Source organism: Atta colombica, unplaced genomic scaffold (assembly GCF_001594045.1).
Source record: "Atta colombica isolate Treedump-2 unplaced genomic scaffold, Acol1.0 scaffold7, whole genome shotgun sequence".
In the NCBI taxonomy this organism is placed as follows: Eukaryota; Metazoa; Arthropoda; class Insecta; order Hymenoptera; family Formicidae; genus Atta; species Atta colombica.
The window spans coordinates 930,714-945,852 of record NW_017259561.1 but is presented as its reverse complement, the minus strand read 5'-3'; the positions used below and the strand labels follow the sequence as shown (position 1 = coordinate 945,852).

Sequence of the window (15,139 nt, the reverse complement as noted above, 5' to 3'; positions counted from 1 at the left end):
AGAGAGAGAGAGAGAGAGAGAGAGAGAGAGAGAGAGAGAGAGAGAGAGAGAGAGAGCGAGAGAGAAAGAAAGGAAGGTGATTCTTCTTTTAATGTTCGATCGTGATGAAATGAAATATTTTTATATTTATAATAATATAAATTACATTAGATATTAATTTCGTCATAGTATTTAATTATTTAAAATTTACAATGATGTGCTTATTTAGAAAATCCAATTTGGATTTTCAAAAAATATAATTTAGTCCTCAGACTCATGATAACGTATTGATTTTCGGGATATCTATCTATGAATTAATGATATTATAAGAGTGAGATTCTATAAAGAAAGCAATACTAAACGTAACTAAATTAAACTCGATATACACACAGTCGATATTTTATTAAAATTTCATTAGAATTATACCTTTATATTGGCTTGTTGATAGTTATATTTTCTTCGTAACGATTCCATTGTATTTTCTAAATCACCATTAGAAAAATGGAATATGTAATTTATGATGAAACACTTAAAGTCTCATTAAAATTACATACGTATGAATCGTGTATATATGTATATTTCGCGTGAGCTAAAGCTTATTGCTACGAACAAACTACATAACATTAATTAGAATGAAGTCTGGACGAAAATCATGCGCGAATAAACTTGAGATTCATCTGACCAAACATTCCGTTTACAGAGGTATTCGTGTTTCACTTTTGCGTACATAGGCGTTAAACTTATTCTATGTGTACACATAGTATCTAAGCACACACGCACATATACATTACATTGTATAGAATTTGTACGTATGTATAATTACACCGTATTTACTTATCTAATTTCAACTCGACCAACGAGTAGATATATGATATTTTCTATAATTTAATTTCATTCGATATAATATTTTTACAATAATACATTTTAAAAATTTAATAAACGAAATGTTTGTTCTAATTACGAGTAAAACAGAGGCATAGTGATGATAATTTTATACAATAAACAAAAAAATTATTACACAAACAACGATACAAACGCAAAATACTTGACGCAACATGCATATAAAATTCGAACGATATCGTCCTGGAATATTTCAATCATTACGATACAGAGATACTTTCTCGCTCAACAACATAATTTTCTACCGTCGCTAACTCGCATGGCGTCGGAGAAGAATACGGTTGGTCAGAGACACCCCGTATACACGGTATATACGCACAAAGGGTGGGACCGGTGGCGTAAAAGAACCCGGGCGCTCCGAAACACGAGGCTAGCCTTCTGCCGCGCCGCTTCAGCTTTCATTAAGGAATCGTTAGCGCCGTCGCTCTCGTCGGCATCCTCCTCCTCCGCTTCTCTCGCCTCGCCTCTATCTTTCCCTCCCCTCCCCCCCTTTTCTCCTCCTTCCTCTCCTCTTTCGAACGAATATCGGCGCTTCGCTTTTTCGTTTTATCTTCGTGCTGTTCGCCATCGTCTCTCGCTCCTTTCCTCTTTTATAATTTTCCCTGTCCTTCTCTGTCTCTTTCTATCGTTTCAAACGAAAAATCGAAGCTGCATCGAGAATTTTCGTGCAATAAGATATCAAAGAAAAAGACAATTCGAAATTTTTATTATTCATAATTAAGTAACGAAGATCTACATGAGTGAGTTAAACGAGTTAGAGCCAAATGTTTAAATATTTCGGTGTAAAGTTTATATCCAATTCTGCAAACTGCTCATTGAACTTTATCATTCATTTATTTCTTATAAAGTTTTTACTTATTCTACTTTGATATTAAGATTCTTTAATTCTTGTTCCGAGGTTTCTTCGTCTTGTTTATTCAATGCTGATCTTAATTGTCAAGGATCGGTATGTCATCGAACCGATAAACGTTTATTTCCAAAACTCTTTCCAATCTCTACGAAAAAGGCTGCATGCATTCCGCATTCATATGCTCACCTTTATGAGGAGCGCAGATGGCCGCCGCATCTCGCCTTTTTAGGGTGCGCGTACACGCGTATGTGCGCCCAGCATTGCTAATAGAAAAAAAATCCTTCCCTTAGGAGCCTCATTCCGGTTCCGCAGTTATCACAGCCGCGGGACACCGGATATACTATCCCGATTTCAGTCGCGAGTCCCCTCTCTATTTTCAACGACACGCGTATTATAAGAGGGTAGTATCTGGCTTTGAGTAAAGTACGTATATATGTACAGTGAAATATTTATCAAAAAACCTGTATTGTCCGCGGCGAGGCAATATTCTCTCTGTTTATAGTATCTATCTATTTGCAACACAAGTGTATTTATATTAACATGTTAGATGAAGGAAAAAATAGAGTTCAGCAAAGCTGTAGCTTTATTGCGCGAATTTAATCACATTTATGATTAAGAATATTTGATGATTGAATAAAGAAATCATATCTGTAAGCAATTATTATTAGTATGTTAATTGCTAATATAATAAGTTTTTTTTATTACAATAGCAAAAATATGTATCATTTTAGCTAGCATGTTTTTTGTCAAAAAAAAAAAAAATTGTATCTATATATTGGATTGATTTTTTGCAGAAAGTTATCTTTACTGTATTAACATTTTTTGTTTGAAAAAATATCTATATTACAACCAATATAGTTATCTATAATCGCTAATTATATTCATCCGTATTACTTTGATACTTTAAAGTAAAAAAACTGACTGTTCGTATATTACGGCTGTATCGTAGTGTAGTTTTTAGTTGTTTTAACAAGTCATTTTTTTTCCACGATATCATCTCTGAGTCGTTTTACTTATGTTATTAATAAATTGCGATGCGACACTGGGCAGAGAACGGAAAAAGCGGATAAAGCAGACTCTCTCTGATGAAGTTCTCTGAAATTATATCGACTCGAAATGGGGGGGAGGATCGCTGTTCTCTGTGAAGCTTATAATCAGCGAGGGAAATATGCTTCTTTCGTATTTCAATCACTGCCCGGCTATACGCGAACTACGGGAGAGGCCGTCGTTTACGACGAGCAATTGTTGCGGGCGAATGCGTTCCTCTACGCTACGAGCGCGGAAACATCGACAGGAAAAATGATCGCGCCTCCTTTTGCTCGTGTTTCTTCTGCGCGTTCCATTCATCGCGTATCAATTTTCTCTGCTTTTTCCTTACCACTCATCTCACCACTGACCATCACTCGTTCCCGCTGCTACCCGGATGCCTTTGGGCAGTTTTTAGTTTTTATTTCACCGCACTGACGAGTCTGGCTCGCGTCGTTCTAACCCGGAGAGCACACCTCATGTCCATAAACAACGACGTTACATTCCGTCTAGAATCACTTCGTATTCTTTCTCTCTTTTTTATTTGTCCCCTCTGCTTGTAATTGCTTACGAGTTGCAATACTTTTCGCATTTGCGTGACGGTAGCCATTCCAGTCACTCAGACATGCGCGAGTGTTTTACCGACGGTATTTTATATTTACGCACTCGCTCGCGTGATAAATGTTACCGCGATCGAAAGTGAGCTTTGCAAGTACAATACAGAAAATTTGTCGAGAAAAAAAAAATGTATTTTCATTCGATCCAATGTCTGGCAACGTTCAATGAAATCCGCAAACTTTACGACGATAAAATTTGCTTGCACCCGTTTTGCTATTTAATGAAATATTATCTCGCATAAAGAGAGAAGCGCTTTTTTTGCTTTATAAAATGTTTTATTTCATAGAACCAGCCGTATCCAAACGGTCTGTAACACCGTACAGTTCTGGGGATAAGGCAACGTCCTCCACACACATTGATCTCTCCTCTTCTCGTACTAATTACTCTTTCTCCTGTAGCGCGAGCGCTACCGCTCGGTTTTTGTTCGCGTCTCGAGGCTAAAGCGATTCTGAAACCGTTCCTAGTAACCACGGTCTACGTTAATGAATGGCAGAAATGGAGAGAATGAACTGCTGCGTCTGTTTCGAATTGCTTCCAACAGAAATTGGATCGTGCGTTATTCTTTCATAGGCAGGCAGGCATCGATTTCGCGGATTTTCGAGTTACTACTGTTGCTGAGCGAATTGCCACAACTATTCTGATATACAAACATCGTCGATGTACTCAAAAAAGTTTCTATGAAAAGAACACCTGCCGTATTAACGTGCCGTATAAAAAAAAACATTGACATTCGATTTTTTTTTCTCCCTAAAACAAAATATGTATATTGAAAAAAATTTGTTGCAATTTTTTTCATTTTCATTATTAATCAGACAATTAGTCTAAATTTCAATTAAAATTCTATTTAGGATTAAGCGAGAAATAAAAAAATTCTATTTTCATCTGTAAATTAATCTGTAATAATTGTAATAATATGTTGAAATAATTCGATTCTGTCTATAAGATGAATGATTAACTATACTAGAGAAATTCTGGATTGACGGAAATGTCCCAGCAGAAATGTAATCAAATATTTTTACTGGTTTCCGATCAGGTATCGTTTAACGAATTCCAATGTGTAATTAATTGCAAAACACTAATCATCGGTCGGCAGTGGTTTCAAGCCGCAAAGGTCGATACTGATCACAAAACGATATTTAGCCAAATTGTGAACTTGGAACTCTATGTGATGTTTGATTATGAGGCTCGCGTATAAATGACTGATTTAGTACGATCAGTTTAGAGTTTGTGCTCGATGATCTCGATAAGCGCGGTTGCAGGTTTAATGAATAGCGGCTTCGCGGCCAATCAACTATCAACTTAAATCCTAAACCATAATTATTGTATATTGTTTCAAACGCGATGCGTGCGTTCGTTTTAATCCCTCGCGTTAGGGCAATACCATTTATCATTATCTTTCGACATTTTGTAATAAGTAATAAAATATAAAAACTGCGCGTGTTATAAATACGCGAGGCCAGGTAAAAGAGATTTATTATTATAAAACTTCATCTGCAATTAAAATTATCTTGAATGACGTGGCAACTTTTATGTTCATTATTTGACAAATCAATTAAACAATATTATGAATTTAAAAAGATTAAATTCGTCGAAACAGAAACACGCGATTCAGCAGCATAAATGTTTTAAGCTTAATCTATATAAAACCGACATTTGATAGGTTAAATCATTTTTACGCAACGCTGTTCCAATTGCGTAATACGACATGAGGAAACAGAGATATCGAGTGTGAAGAACATAACGGCGTACGGAAGTCGCCGGATAGCGTGAAGAGGAATCTGCAGGCAATTGTTCTTGTTTTTCGTTAGGGTGGTCCAGGGACTAGCCAATTAGACAAGGGATTGTATAATTGGGTAGATAAAGAATCGGCCGGATATTCTCCCAGGCACCTGCCAGCTGCCGTGTCGTAGACGAGGATGAGGCGAATTCCCGAGAGAGAAGAAATCGGAAACCGGTCACCATCGTTTTGATCGTTGCGCCTCCATCTCTCTCTCTCTCTCTCTCTCTCTCTCCCCTCCCCTCCGTCGTTTTCTCCCAAAAATCATTCTCTCCGTTATTATCATTCGAATGTTCGCGCATTCGTTTCTGCACGTATCTCGTTAAATTATCGGCTAATGCTTTTTGACGACCATTTGTAATCGAATTGAATATAAAGCGATTCTTCATCGTCAATTCGAAATTTTATCAAATTCGTCATCATCTTTACTAGTAATTTCTTCAACCTTCTATCTTGTCAGATTATTATAATATATATTTTCTTGTTTAGTGATTAGCAAATGCCAAAGCAAAAATTTTTGTTCTTGTATCATCATAGTTTTCATAAAGGTCTTTAATGGTTAGGATATAAAAAAATTTTTAGTATTCTTACTGCGTACATGAATGTGAGTTGCATGTTTTTCCCTAATTATATTTGGATCTCCTCTTCGGGATACAGTATTATCAAGCGACGATAACCTCAGGAAGTAACTCCCGATGAATGTTACAGTTACAGCTTTATCGCGGCTAAATAATAACGAAGTTGTGTGGGCAGTCGTGTGTCACGTGTCGCGATATATCACGGTACATCATGGATTTTCGCGATGCGGTCGCGCGAAACTTGTTTGACCGTCGCTTTCGTGTACAACCACCGCGTGTCATTAGACAAAACGTATGGCTCGAGAATGCCGGCTGCTGGGCGAAATGATAGCAGAGCTGATGACTTGAAAACCTGTCAACCGAGACGTGGCGCGTTGCGTAATGCCGCTCCGATAAATCGTACTTCTTGATCGACCAGGAATACGCTTAGTCAGTTTCCTTTTATTAGAATAAATCTTCGGAATAATAGATATCTCTCTTTCTCGAGCGATATGCGGGATCCGTGACGAACTGTGAACGCGTATTACTGGATAAACTTGCTGGATAATGATCGTTACTCACCATCGACTATAGGTCTATTCGCGTTGCTTATACTCTTTCCACTTACACCGTTGAATTTATAATGTCAATTATATGAATGTGGATATAAATGTTATATAAATGTTATATCCATAATTTCAGTTATTTTTAATCATTTTTATAGATTGCCACTGCTTCTACCCATAATATATTAATTTGATTAAAACTAAACTAATTTCAAGAAAATGAATAATATTAAGTGAGATATTCAATTTGACAGATTTAATTTATTATTTACTAAATGCATACGTTAATGTTGTTTACATTGAAACTAATCACAGAAATAAATCAATTCACATTTTGACATATGAAAGTAAAAAAAATAAGAAATGTTATTAACTCTAGGGATTATTGGATTACATTGCTCCTTTGATATCTAATAATGTAGTATCTTTGCTCTCTCTCTCTCTCTCTCTCTCTCTCTCTCTCTCTCTCTCTCTCTTCAATACTTGTTTCTTTTAAATGAAAAAATTTAGGAGAAATTTTAACGCAAACAAACCTTTCATCGTTGGTATTATAGACGATCTAAACTGTTCGAGCATGGTGTCGCCCGATAACCATAATCGTGTCGCTGTCAGACGCCGGATTGTCCTACATGACACGTGTCCGGCATGACTGAGATTTGCAACTAATTTAAATTTTTTAACGAGGCCACAATTCACCAACTGCAATTCTTTCAAATTTATTATAATTTTATGCACGAGTTCGAGGATTTTTGGGATCTACGTTAAAGAGAAAAAGAGAGAGAGAGAGAGAGAGATCGGACAGGAAAGAGAGAAAAAAAGAATGAGTCATACGGCTCGATAAATATTTTTTAAATATGTCTTCGAAATTGTAAGAATTTACTTTTACTCTCCTATCTCCTTAGGTATATTAAATAATTTAGGATCATCAAGAATTTTGATTATTCGCGATATAAGTCAATAAACTCTTACCAGATTTATTTATCAGATAAATCTCCGAACGTGATTATACTTGCTGCTCGATACTTTCACCTTCTTTCATTAAATCATTCCTTAATTCCGCTCAGTTTCGGTTGTTGATTCCAAATCACTTCGTACTTCAACGTTATCAGAAGATACGATAGTGTCTTGGCAGTTAATCGACAGAACTACGTAACCGCCGCTTCTGTCCGTCTCTTCGATGAATCTGAAAATCCCGTAGACTCTCACCGTTTCGCGAGTGCTTTTCGTGAAATTATTTCCACTTCGCCTCGGCAACGCGCGAGTCTGAGGAGAGCATTCCGAAGCGTTTCGAAATTATCTCTTGCGTATGCGCGCATCGCCGCAATTATCCGAGTATCACAGTAAGCAGCGCTTATACTTTATCGCGTTGCCGGGTTGATTTTGACCCGACGCATCAACCCGGCTACGAAAATTCCTATCAACAGGTTGTCACCGACCTCGCGGTGCTCTGGGCGAGCGGAGAGAATCGGAGCAAGAGCTGCTACAACACGCGCACTGTGTTGTTCATTAACTCTTGGATTTCCAACTAGTATTTACGCAAATACCTTTCTCGGAAAAATTTCCCAGCGTGTTCTAACTGTTTCTCGCAAAAAAAAAAAAAAAAAAAAACGGCTCGTCAAAGTACGTGAACAGAATGTCATCGCTTCGTGCACGTTATCGATCGCGAAATAGCTATTACTATTGATTGAATAGTGTAATTATAAAAATAAATGACCTACAAATAAACTGATTCATGGTTAATATTAAATATAATAGTACTAACAAATTAGAACTGAAGATCATATGTGTGTGAATATTGTTATATTATAATTTATAAAAGAAATTTCAAGTTTCAACGTTAGCTATAACGATATTGTTTCAGCGATAAATTTTGTGATAAATATTATAATGTGGAAATAATAAAGTTTATTATAAGTATTATAATATGGTCAACAATATTAAATAATAAGAGGAATCGAATAAAACTTGTGATGAATCGAAAGGTACAGACAAGCGTGTCTAAAAGGATAAGTTGATTAAAGTGAAGTTGACAAGCTTCAGCCAATTATTGGATGTTTCCACGATTTTTTAATAAGTTCGATTATTTCGTATACGAAGTATTGAAAACTTGAGTGACTTTTACATCCCCACTTAATCACCATGGCGTTTTACGTGATTAATAAGCCGCTTTCAAAGCTTGAGCTTTTGTTTGCAAAAAGATCGCTACACATCTTTATCGCCTTAATGAATTGGCTTTACGAGATAAACGCAAGAGAGTGAAACGTCGATAATCGTAACGAACTCAATCGCATTTAGAAGCCTTTTAATTCCATAAAATTAATTATCTCGGCAGTTTTATTTTGACTTCGCGGCTTATCGAATATTTTATAATTCCGGCATGCCATGAGTAACGTTACCATCCGAAGAGAGCTGTGAACACACGTGCCTTTATTTTATAAGCACGATAATGCAAATCAGTTTCAGCGCGCGTGGTAGAATACATATAAATTCATAAGTCATTTAAAATATTTGTAAAAAATTAAACCACCATTGAAACGTCTCATTTTATCGAAAGGAAGTGATATATGCGTTGCACGTATGCATAGATATTATAAATGTATTAATATGCGATTTTTTTAACATACTAATTTTGCTTGCGTAATCGAAAGGCATCGTTAAGAATTCACGTGAGGATCGTGGCGGGATCACGAGTGCTGGAGCTCTGAGGATACCACGGACTTTGAAATTTAAAAGATTCTTTTGAACTTTGCGTCTCGTTAGTCCGTTTGAATACTTCTCGGTGTCCTCGAAACAAACTTATTAAATATGAAGGAAAAGATATAAAAATTGTAGAGAGAGGTATCTGCAATAAGACATTGCCAATTGCTCAATTAAAATGTACTTTTATCGGATGCCGACACCGACCTTGACTGTCGCCTCTACCTTCCTTCTCGCGTCTGATGATCATTAAGGTCGAAATATTTAAATTGAATTTATGAGATCTGGCCCCGAGGCTACTTCGTAGACTACTTCGCGGAGGTTGAAGAACCAGACGAGGAAACAGAACGGCAAATATACACAGACGAGACTAGATGCGAAGCGACTGTCATCCATCACAACGCTGGAATTCTACAGAACAGACTCGGAGCTGAATGACGAAATCCTCTGTGCGCGAACGATCATCATCCTGAACTCTTAGATACACGAGATAAATATATGTCGATTAATCGTTATTGAACGTGGTGCGAGCGTATGATAAATTAATCGTCGTTTCGTCGGAGGAATCGTGAAATCTTATAATTTACACGTGCGGTTGCGGCTGAGACGACTACTCGTCAGTAGATCTTTGTTTGAAAAGAACTTAAGGTTCTGCTTGATTCCGATTCGAGAATTTAACATGGCGCGGAGATTGGCTTTGCACGCGCGCTTCTAAAATCCCTCTGATGATCCCGGAGTGTACGATTTATACCCGGCTGCGTCACGGCAAATGTACTTCGTCTCGGCTTCTTAAGTATTGCCTAAGTAAATCGACGTCGATTAATCAGAAATGACAGGAGGACTAGCCGGTTGCCCGGCGGGCATAGTTCCTCGCCGGTTTCGTAATTAGAGGCGCTAATTTCGCATACCTGCGCACAGTCTGGCCGACGTAATTTCTGAATTTATCGCTATTATTTTTCTTGAAGGCGCACCTCTCCATCTCTCCGTGACAGAGAAGGACGAAAGGCGTGAGATTCCGACTGTCCGATTTAATTCAGCAGGACTACTTCGAGCCGTCGCGCACAGCGCTCGTTTCATCGCGTCGTGCTCGCATTACAGATTAATTCTCATTTAATCGTATAATCTGGAATTTCTTTCAACGGGATTTCCTTCAAATTCTGCACGAATAAGTCGCGCTTGCATCTCCGCGGTCGACTAAACTGCCTTCTGTCAATTATAACCGCCAATTTTTATTTGGCGCCGTCGTGATTTGCATCGAGAAATTCTTTAATTGAATCAAGTCCATTGAACGGCAAGAGATCTCTTCCAAGTTCTCGCAGAGAAGATCCATACGCGAAATATTTAGTCTGCCAATCAGCGTGCTTTCCTCGATTCTTCCAAATATTTTGCAATTAAATCAACGAATAGAAGAGATAAAATTTAATTTGAAGACCGCGAAGCTTATAATCCCCATTTTTCGTATCGTTGATATTTTTATTACGACACTTTGTCTCGTTTATTTTAAATAAATTTCACAGCTAGCAAAGCAAACAATTTTCTCAAAGTTTAAAGTCCATCAATTAGAAGCATTGATTTGTTGTTCCATTGATACGAACTAGCGTAATTTATATTCCACAACGATGACACTTATCCTGCAAGACACGAAACCTTGACTAAGCTAATCGTTTATTCTACCATATGTAATCATGTACGGCGAAGAGTGCACGAACGAAGTCAGAATCAGAATTTATTTATAAGTTTGTCGACCCTGCATCTAATTGTTCTCAAATTTTGCACGAATACTGGATATTTTTAAAAGATGGAGCAGACATGCAATGATTACTTTAAAGTTCTGATCTGAAGAACGCTTTATTAAAAGAACGCTTTATTACATTTTTATTTCTTTCTTTTTATTATTCCCTATTTTAATTAACACTATACTTATAGAATCAACTATCATTGTAAATATATTACACAGCGTTTTTTGCAAAAAGAGAACATTAAATAATTTAAATGAATCGTAAATAGGAAGTATATGATTATGATTTAACAATTTACATACATGTCAATAATATAAATAATATTTCCTCTTTCCTTTTGTCTCCTCTTCCTCTAATTGTTCTCGCGCCCTCAGATTTGCCGTTTACTTGCTGCGCTAAAGGAACGGAAGAAAAAGAAAAAAAAAACAAGAAAAGAATGACGCGCAACAGACTATCGCGTTACGTGGACTATGCGCGAACTTGACACCGACAAGGACGTGTTTCGAAAGGAGGAAATAAAAAAAATAACAGCTCCAACCCGTTAAAGGACGCGCCAAGTCAGCCGTTGAAGCCTCGAGCGAGACCGTCGATCGATTACCGAATAAATCACGATCCAGGACAACCGTAAAGCGATCGTTAACCAACTTGCCGTTAGCATGCTTGGATTATCGCTCTTCCTGCTTCTGTTAAATAGCGCGCGAAGATGTAAAGTCATAAAAATCAAGACTCCAAGTATGTCTGTGTGTCTTTGTGCCTACCGCACTATATGATAATAGGATTTTAAATGCTTACAGCCTTACCTCCAAAGTAATCTCCTTCGAAGAAACTGTATTTGACATATTTCGATATACTCGTGCTCACTTCCACCAATAATGTAAATTAATTTTCATCTCGGTTTAATTTATCTTTTATTTATTTCTAATTTTAAGAATTAAAAGAAGAATAAATTAAACCGAAATATTAAAGTTAATCTACATTGCTAAAACAATTAATCTATAATGTAAACGTGAAATATGTTTACTTCGCCGTTATTATACAGACATCCGTCTAATCATAGAGTTGCGTAAATTGTTTCGAAGTGAGTTATTGTTTACGCGAACCGTGAGATCCAAAAGTTTTCCAGCTGCAGGAAATAACGAGCCCTCGTCGAGCGCGGTAACGAGAGTCGGTCATCCTTCCAGGTTTGGATCCTTGCCACGCGAAGGACCTGGAAAGACTCCTTCTCGCCCTAGATCCTCGGGCGTGGCGAATACGATGGAAGGTTTCAGAAAGGAACCCGTCGTTTTTACGTAATAACCTCGGTCGAACGGAGGCGACGTCAGAAAACTGGCTTTGTCGCTTCTCGCGTGTTCAGGATCGTTTCTTCGACTCCAACACGTCATTCCGGTGCGATACCTTCGTCCGCCGCGGCGTCGGAAGACAATTCGCTGCCCTTTCCACGAAGCCGAAATACCCGCACGATCGTTACCTCGGAGCATCATGGATTTCGTGACCGGTGTTATTATTCGGTAATGATGCGCGCGCGTCATTACGGATGAATGAGACGTTTTAGCGGCATTAGTGATCCATCGTGGACGGGACGGAAATTTCGAAAGAAAGTAAGAAGATCGAAAATGGTGGAGGGTTGTGCCGCGATTATCTCCGGATGTGAGGACTCGTGCATCGAACATTACATCACGTTTCATTAATTAATCACGTTTGCAATAAAGCCAGGGAATATTGGAAAACATATTATCGTCTCTAAGATTACAGGCAAAATTGGAATTAAAGTGGATGTTCGATTATGAATTCGTGCAACGTTAAAAATTGTATGGAAGTACGATAATTGTGCGCGACACTCACGTCTCAATCATGCGATTAATATATGTATAAGAAATGAATATTCATTTGAATTGTATTATAAGATACGTGATAATACAAGCATGCGACAAGCGTTTAGCGCGATCGAGAAAGATATCGGGAAGGATAGGTGATAATAATCGTTGATCGTCGGCTTGTCCACGTTGTCGCGCAGAGAGAGATATGAAAAAGGAAAAAAAAAAGAAGTCAGATGAGATCAGAGGAACTAGAAACTAGCATGCGAGGAACCGGCGGCGAATGAAATGATGGGGGATAAAGGAGGAGACAAAGCGAGGCGGCAAGATGAAGGAAGGAAAGAGCGAGGATATACGCACACTAGAGTATGAGAAAGAGGAGGGGATCTCCTATGCGGTACCCGAAGCCAGTCGGTCGGATATGCCTCGAGGCTAGGCCGTGATAGACAAGGTCAGCCTCTCCCCGCCTCGTGCATATACGCTCGAGCTACTGTGGCAGTGCTCCTCTTTTTTCGTTTATTTATTTATTTATAAATATACCGGCGCGACGTGTCCGGTTAGCGCGTCATGGAAACGAGAGGGAAGCGAACGTCGCGCGGCAATAGAGAGATTGTTTCCTAACCGATCCTTTCTCCCTTCCTCCCTCGTATTGTTCTGCCATATATTGTAGCAGAAATGAACGTTTCATTCAATTCCAAAGTACGCTCCTGTCCCGTACACTGTGTCACGTGCGCGCAGGAAGTTATTAATTTGCATTTTAGATAAGGAAACATTAAGTCTCCTTCAGTGGCGATTGGCATGAGTTTCTAAGATTACGACTTATTTCTTCGCATCTCACTCATGTATACACACACACACACACACACACACACACACACACACACACATATATATTTTCTCCTTTTCCTCTTTTTTTCATTTTACATGTCTCTCTTTGACACCAAAGTATTTTTTCTTTTTGCAGATATTCGGTAGCAAGGCGGATCTGCAGCTCCACACGCAGATTCATATGCGCGAAGCGAAGCCGTACAAATGCACGCAGTGCTCCAAGGCGTTCGCCAACTCCTCGTACCTGTCGCAGCATACGAGGATCCACCTTGGCATTAAGCCGTACCGTTGCGAGATTTGCCAACGGAAGTTCACCCAGCTGAGCCATCTACAGCAGCACATCCGCACGCACACTGGCGATAAGCCGTACAAGTGTCGGCATCCAGGCTGTACGAAGGCGTTCAGCCAATTGAGCAACCTACAGAGCCATTCTCGATGCCACCAGACCGACAAGCCGTACAAGTGTAACTCCTGTTACAAGTGCTTCTCCGATGAGCCAAGTCTGCTCGAGCACATACCGAAGCACAAGGAGTCGAAGCACCTAAAAACGCACATCTGCCAGTACTGCGGTAAGAGTTACACCCAAGAGACCTATCTGGCGAAGCATATGCAGAAGCACGCAGAGAGAACGGATAAGAGACCGCCGATCATCGGCACGGGCCTCAGGCCGTCGATACACGCGATGACCGCTCACCATCAGGACCACTACTGGCCCAAAGTTAGCCCGGATACAGTGATCGGCGACCTGCACGAGAGGTTGCCGCACCATCATACAGAGTACCATCAGAATCAGAATCCGGAGATGCTACTGCCGGGACACGGACATCGCGCTGGCGAGTCTATAGAGAACGACTCGAGGCAACAGACGCCTCAACCAGGAGCGAATCATCATCCTAACAGCAGCTCGGCTTTCACGCCGATATCGACGATCTCGATTAATTCGATCTCTTCGATGCAGCACCCGTTAAATCCGCTGAATCACCTGCATTACCCTGGTAGCCATCATCCGGCGTCCCGACCGTACCTCTACGAGGCGTTCAACACGACGCAGAAGTCGTCGCCAACATCCTCGTCGTCAGGTGTGACGCCCGGCACTACCAGCAATCAGAACGCCACGTCCTTCCCGAATCAGCTGATCAGCCTTCACCAGATTAGGAATTATGCCCACCAGCCAAATCTCGGCAATCTGGGCAACCTGGGGAACCTAGGGAATCTGAGCAATCTCAGTAATCTCAGTGCCACGATGGAGAGCCATGCGTTGCTAGGTGGTCTCAAAGAGAAGCAGTAATTCTGTCTGATCTTTGGAAATTAACCTCAGAAAGCATTCGTGCGCTCTTTGTCTCGGCCTGAGCTTTCGGCTCTCCCTCTATCCTTTTTCTTCTGCTTTTCGCGTGACACGGTACGTCATGACGCTGGCTCTTCATCGAAGCTCGATCAGTTTCCTGTCCGTGATCTCTTTATCCGTCTTTAATTTATTCACCACATTGGTGTAAGTAAATCCCTTGCGAGCGAAGTCCCTTCTTTGCGTTGGTCTTGTACGCATAAACAGGTATGTATGTAAGAAGGACAGGGTCTTGTGATTTTTTAGTAAATTAAAATACAGCGTGAAAATTATCGTTGGGAAATGGATAAGAAATACGAGATAAAGTTGATATGTGCTCGAAGATTGAAATTATTTTTGACAACCTATGAAATTATTACGCTCTCCCTTATTCTTATTTCCCCTTTTTTTCTCTTTGTTTTTTTTATCTTATCTATGATCCTTTCGATTCCGTACATATATATATA

General features: G+C 39.3%; 1 protein-coding gene across 2 annotated transcripts in view; it reads left to right on the top strand.

The window, feature by feature from the left end:
• LOC108692401 (zinc finger protein rotund-like) overlaps positions 1–14,942 on the top strand; it is a 96,295-nt gene extending 81,353 nt beyond the window's left edge. For both annotated transcript variants that reach the window (XM_018200626.1, XM_018200627.1), the window contains one exon: positions 13,488–14,942. In XM_018200626.1, coding sequence (XP_018056115.1) covers positions 13,488–14,639 — 1,152 coding nt within the window. In that variant the 3' untranslated portion in view covers positions 14,640–14,942. The remainder of the gene's footprint in view (positions 1–13,487) is intronic.
• Positions 14,943–15,139: the final 197 nt, after the last annotated feature.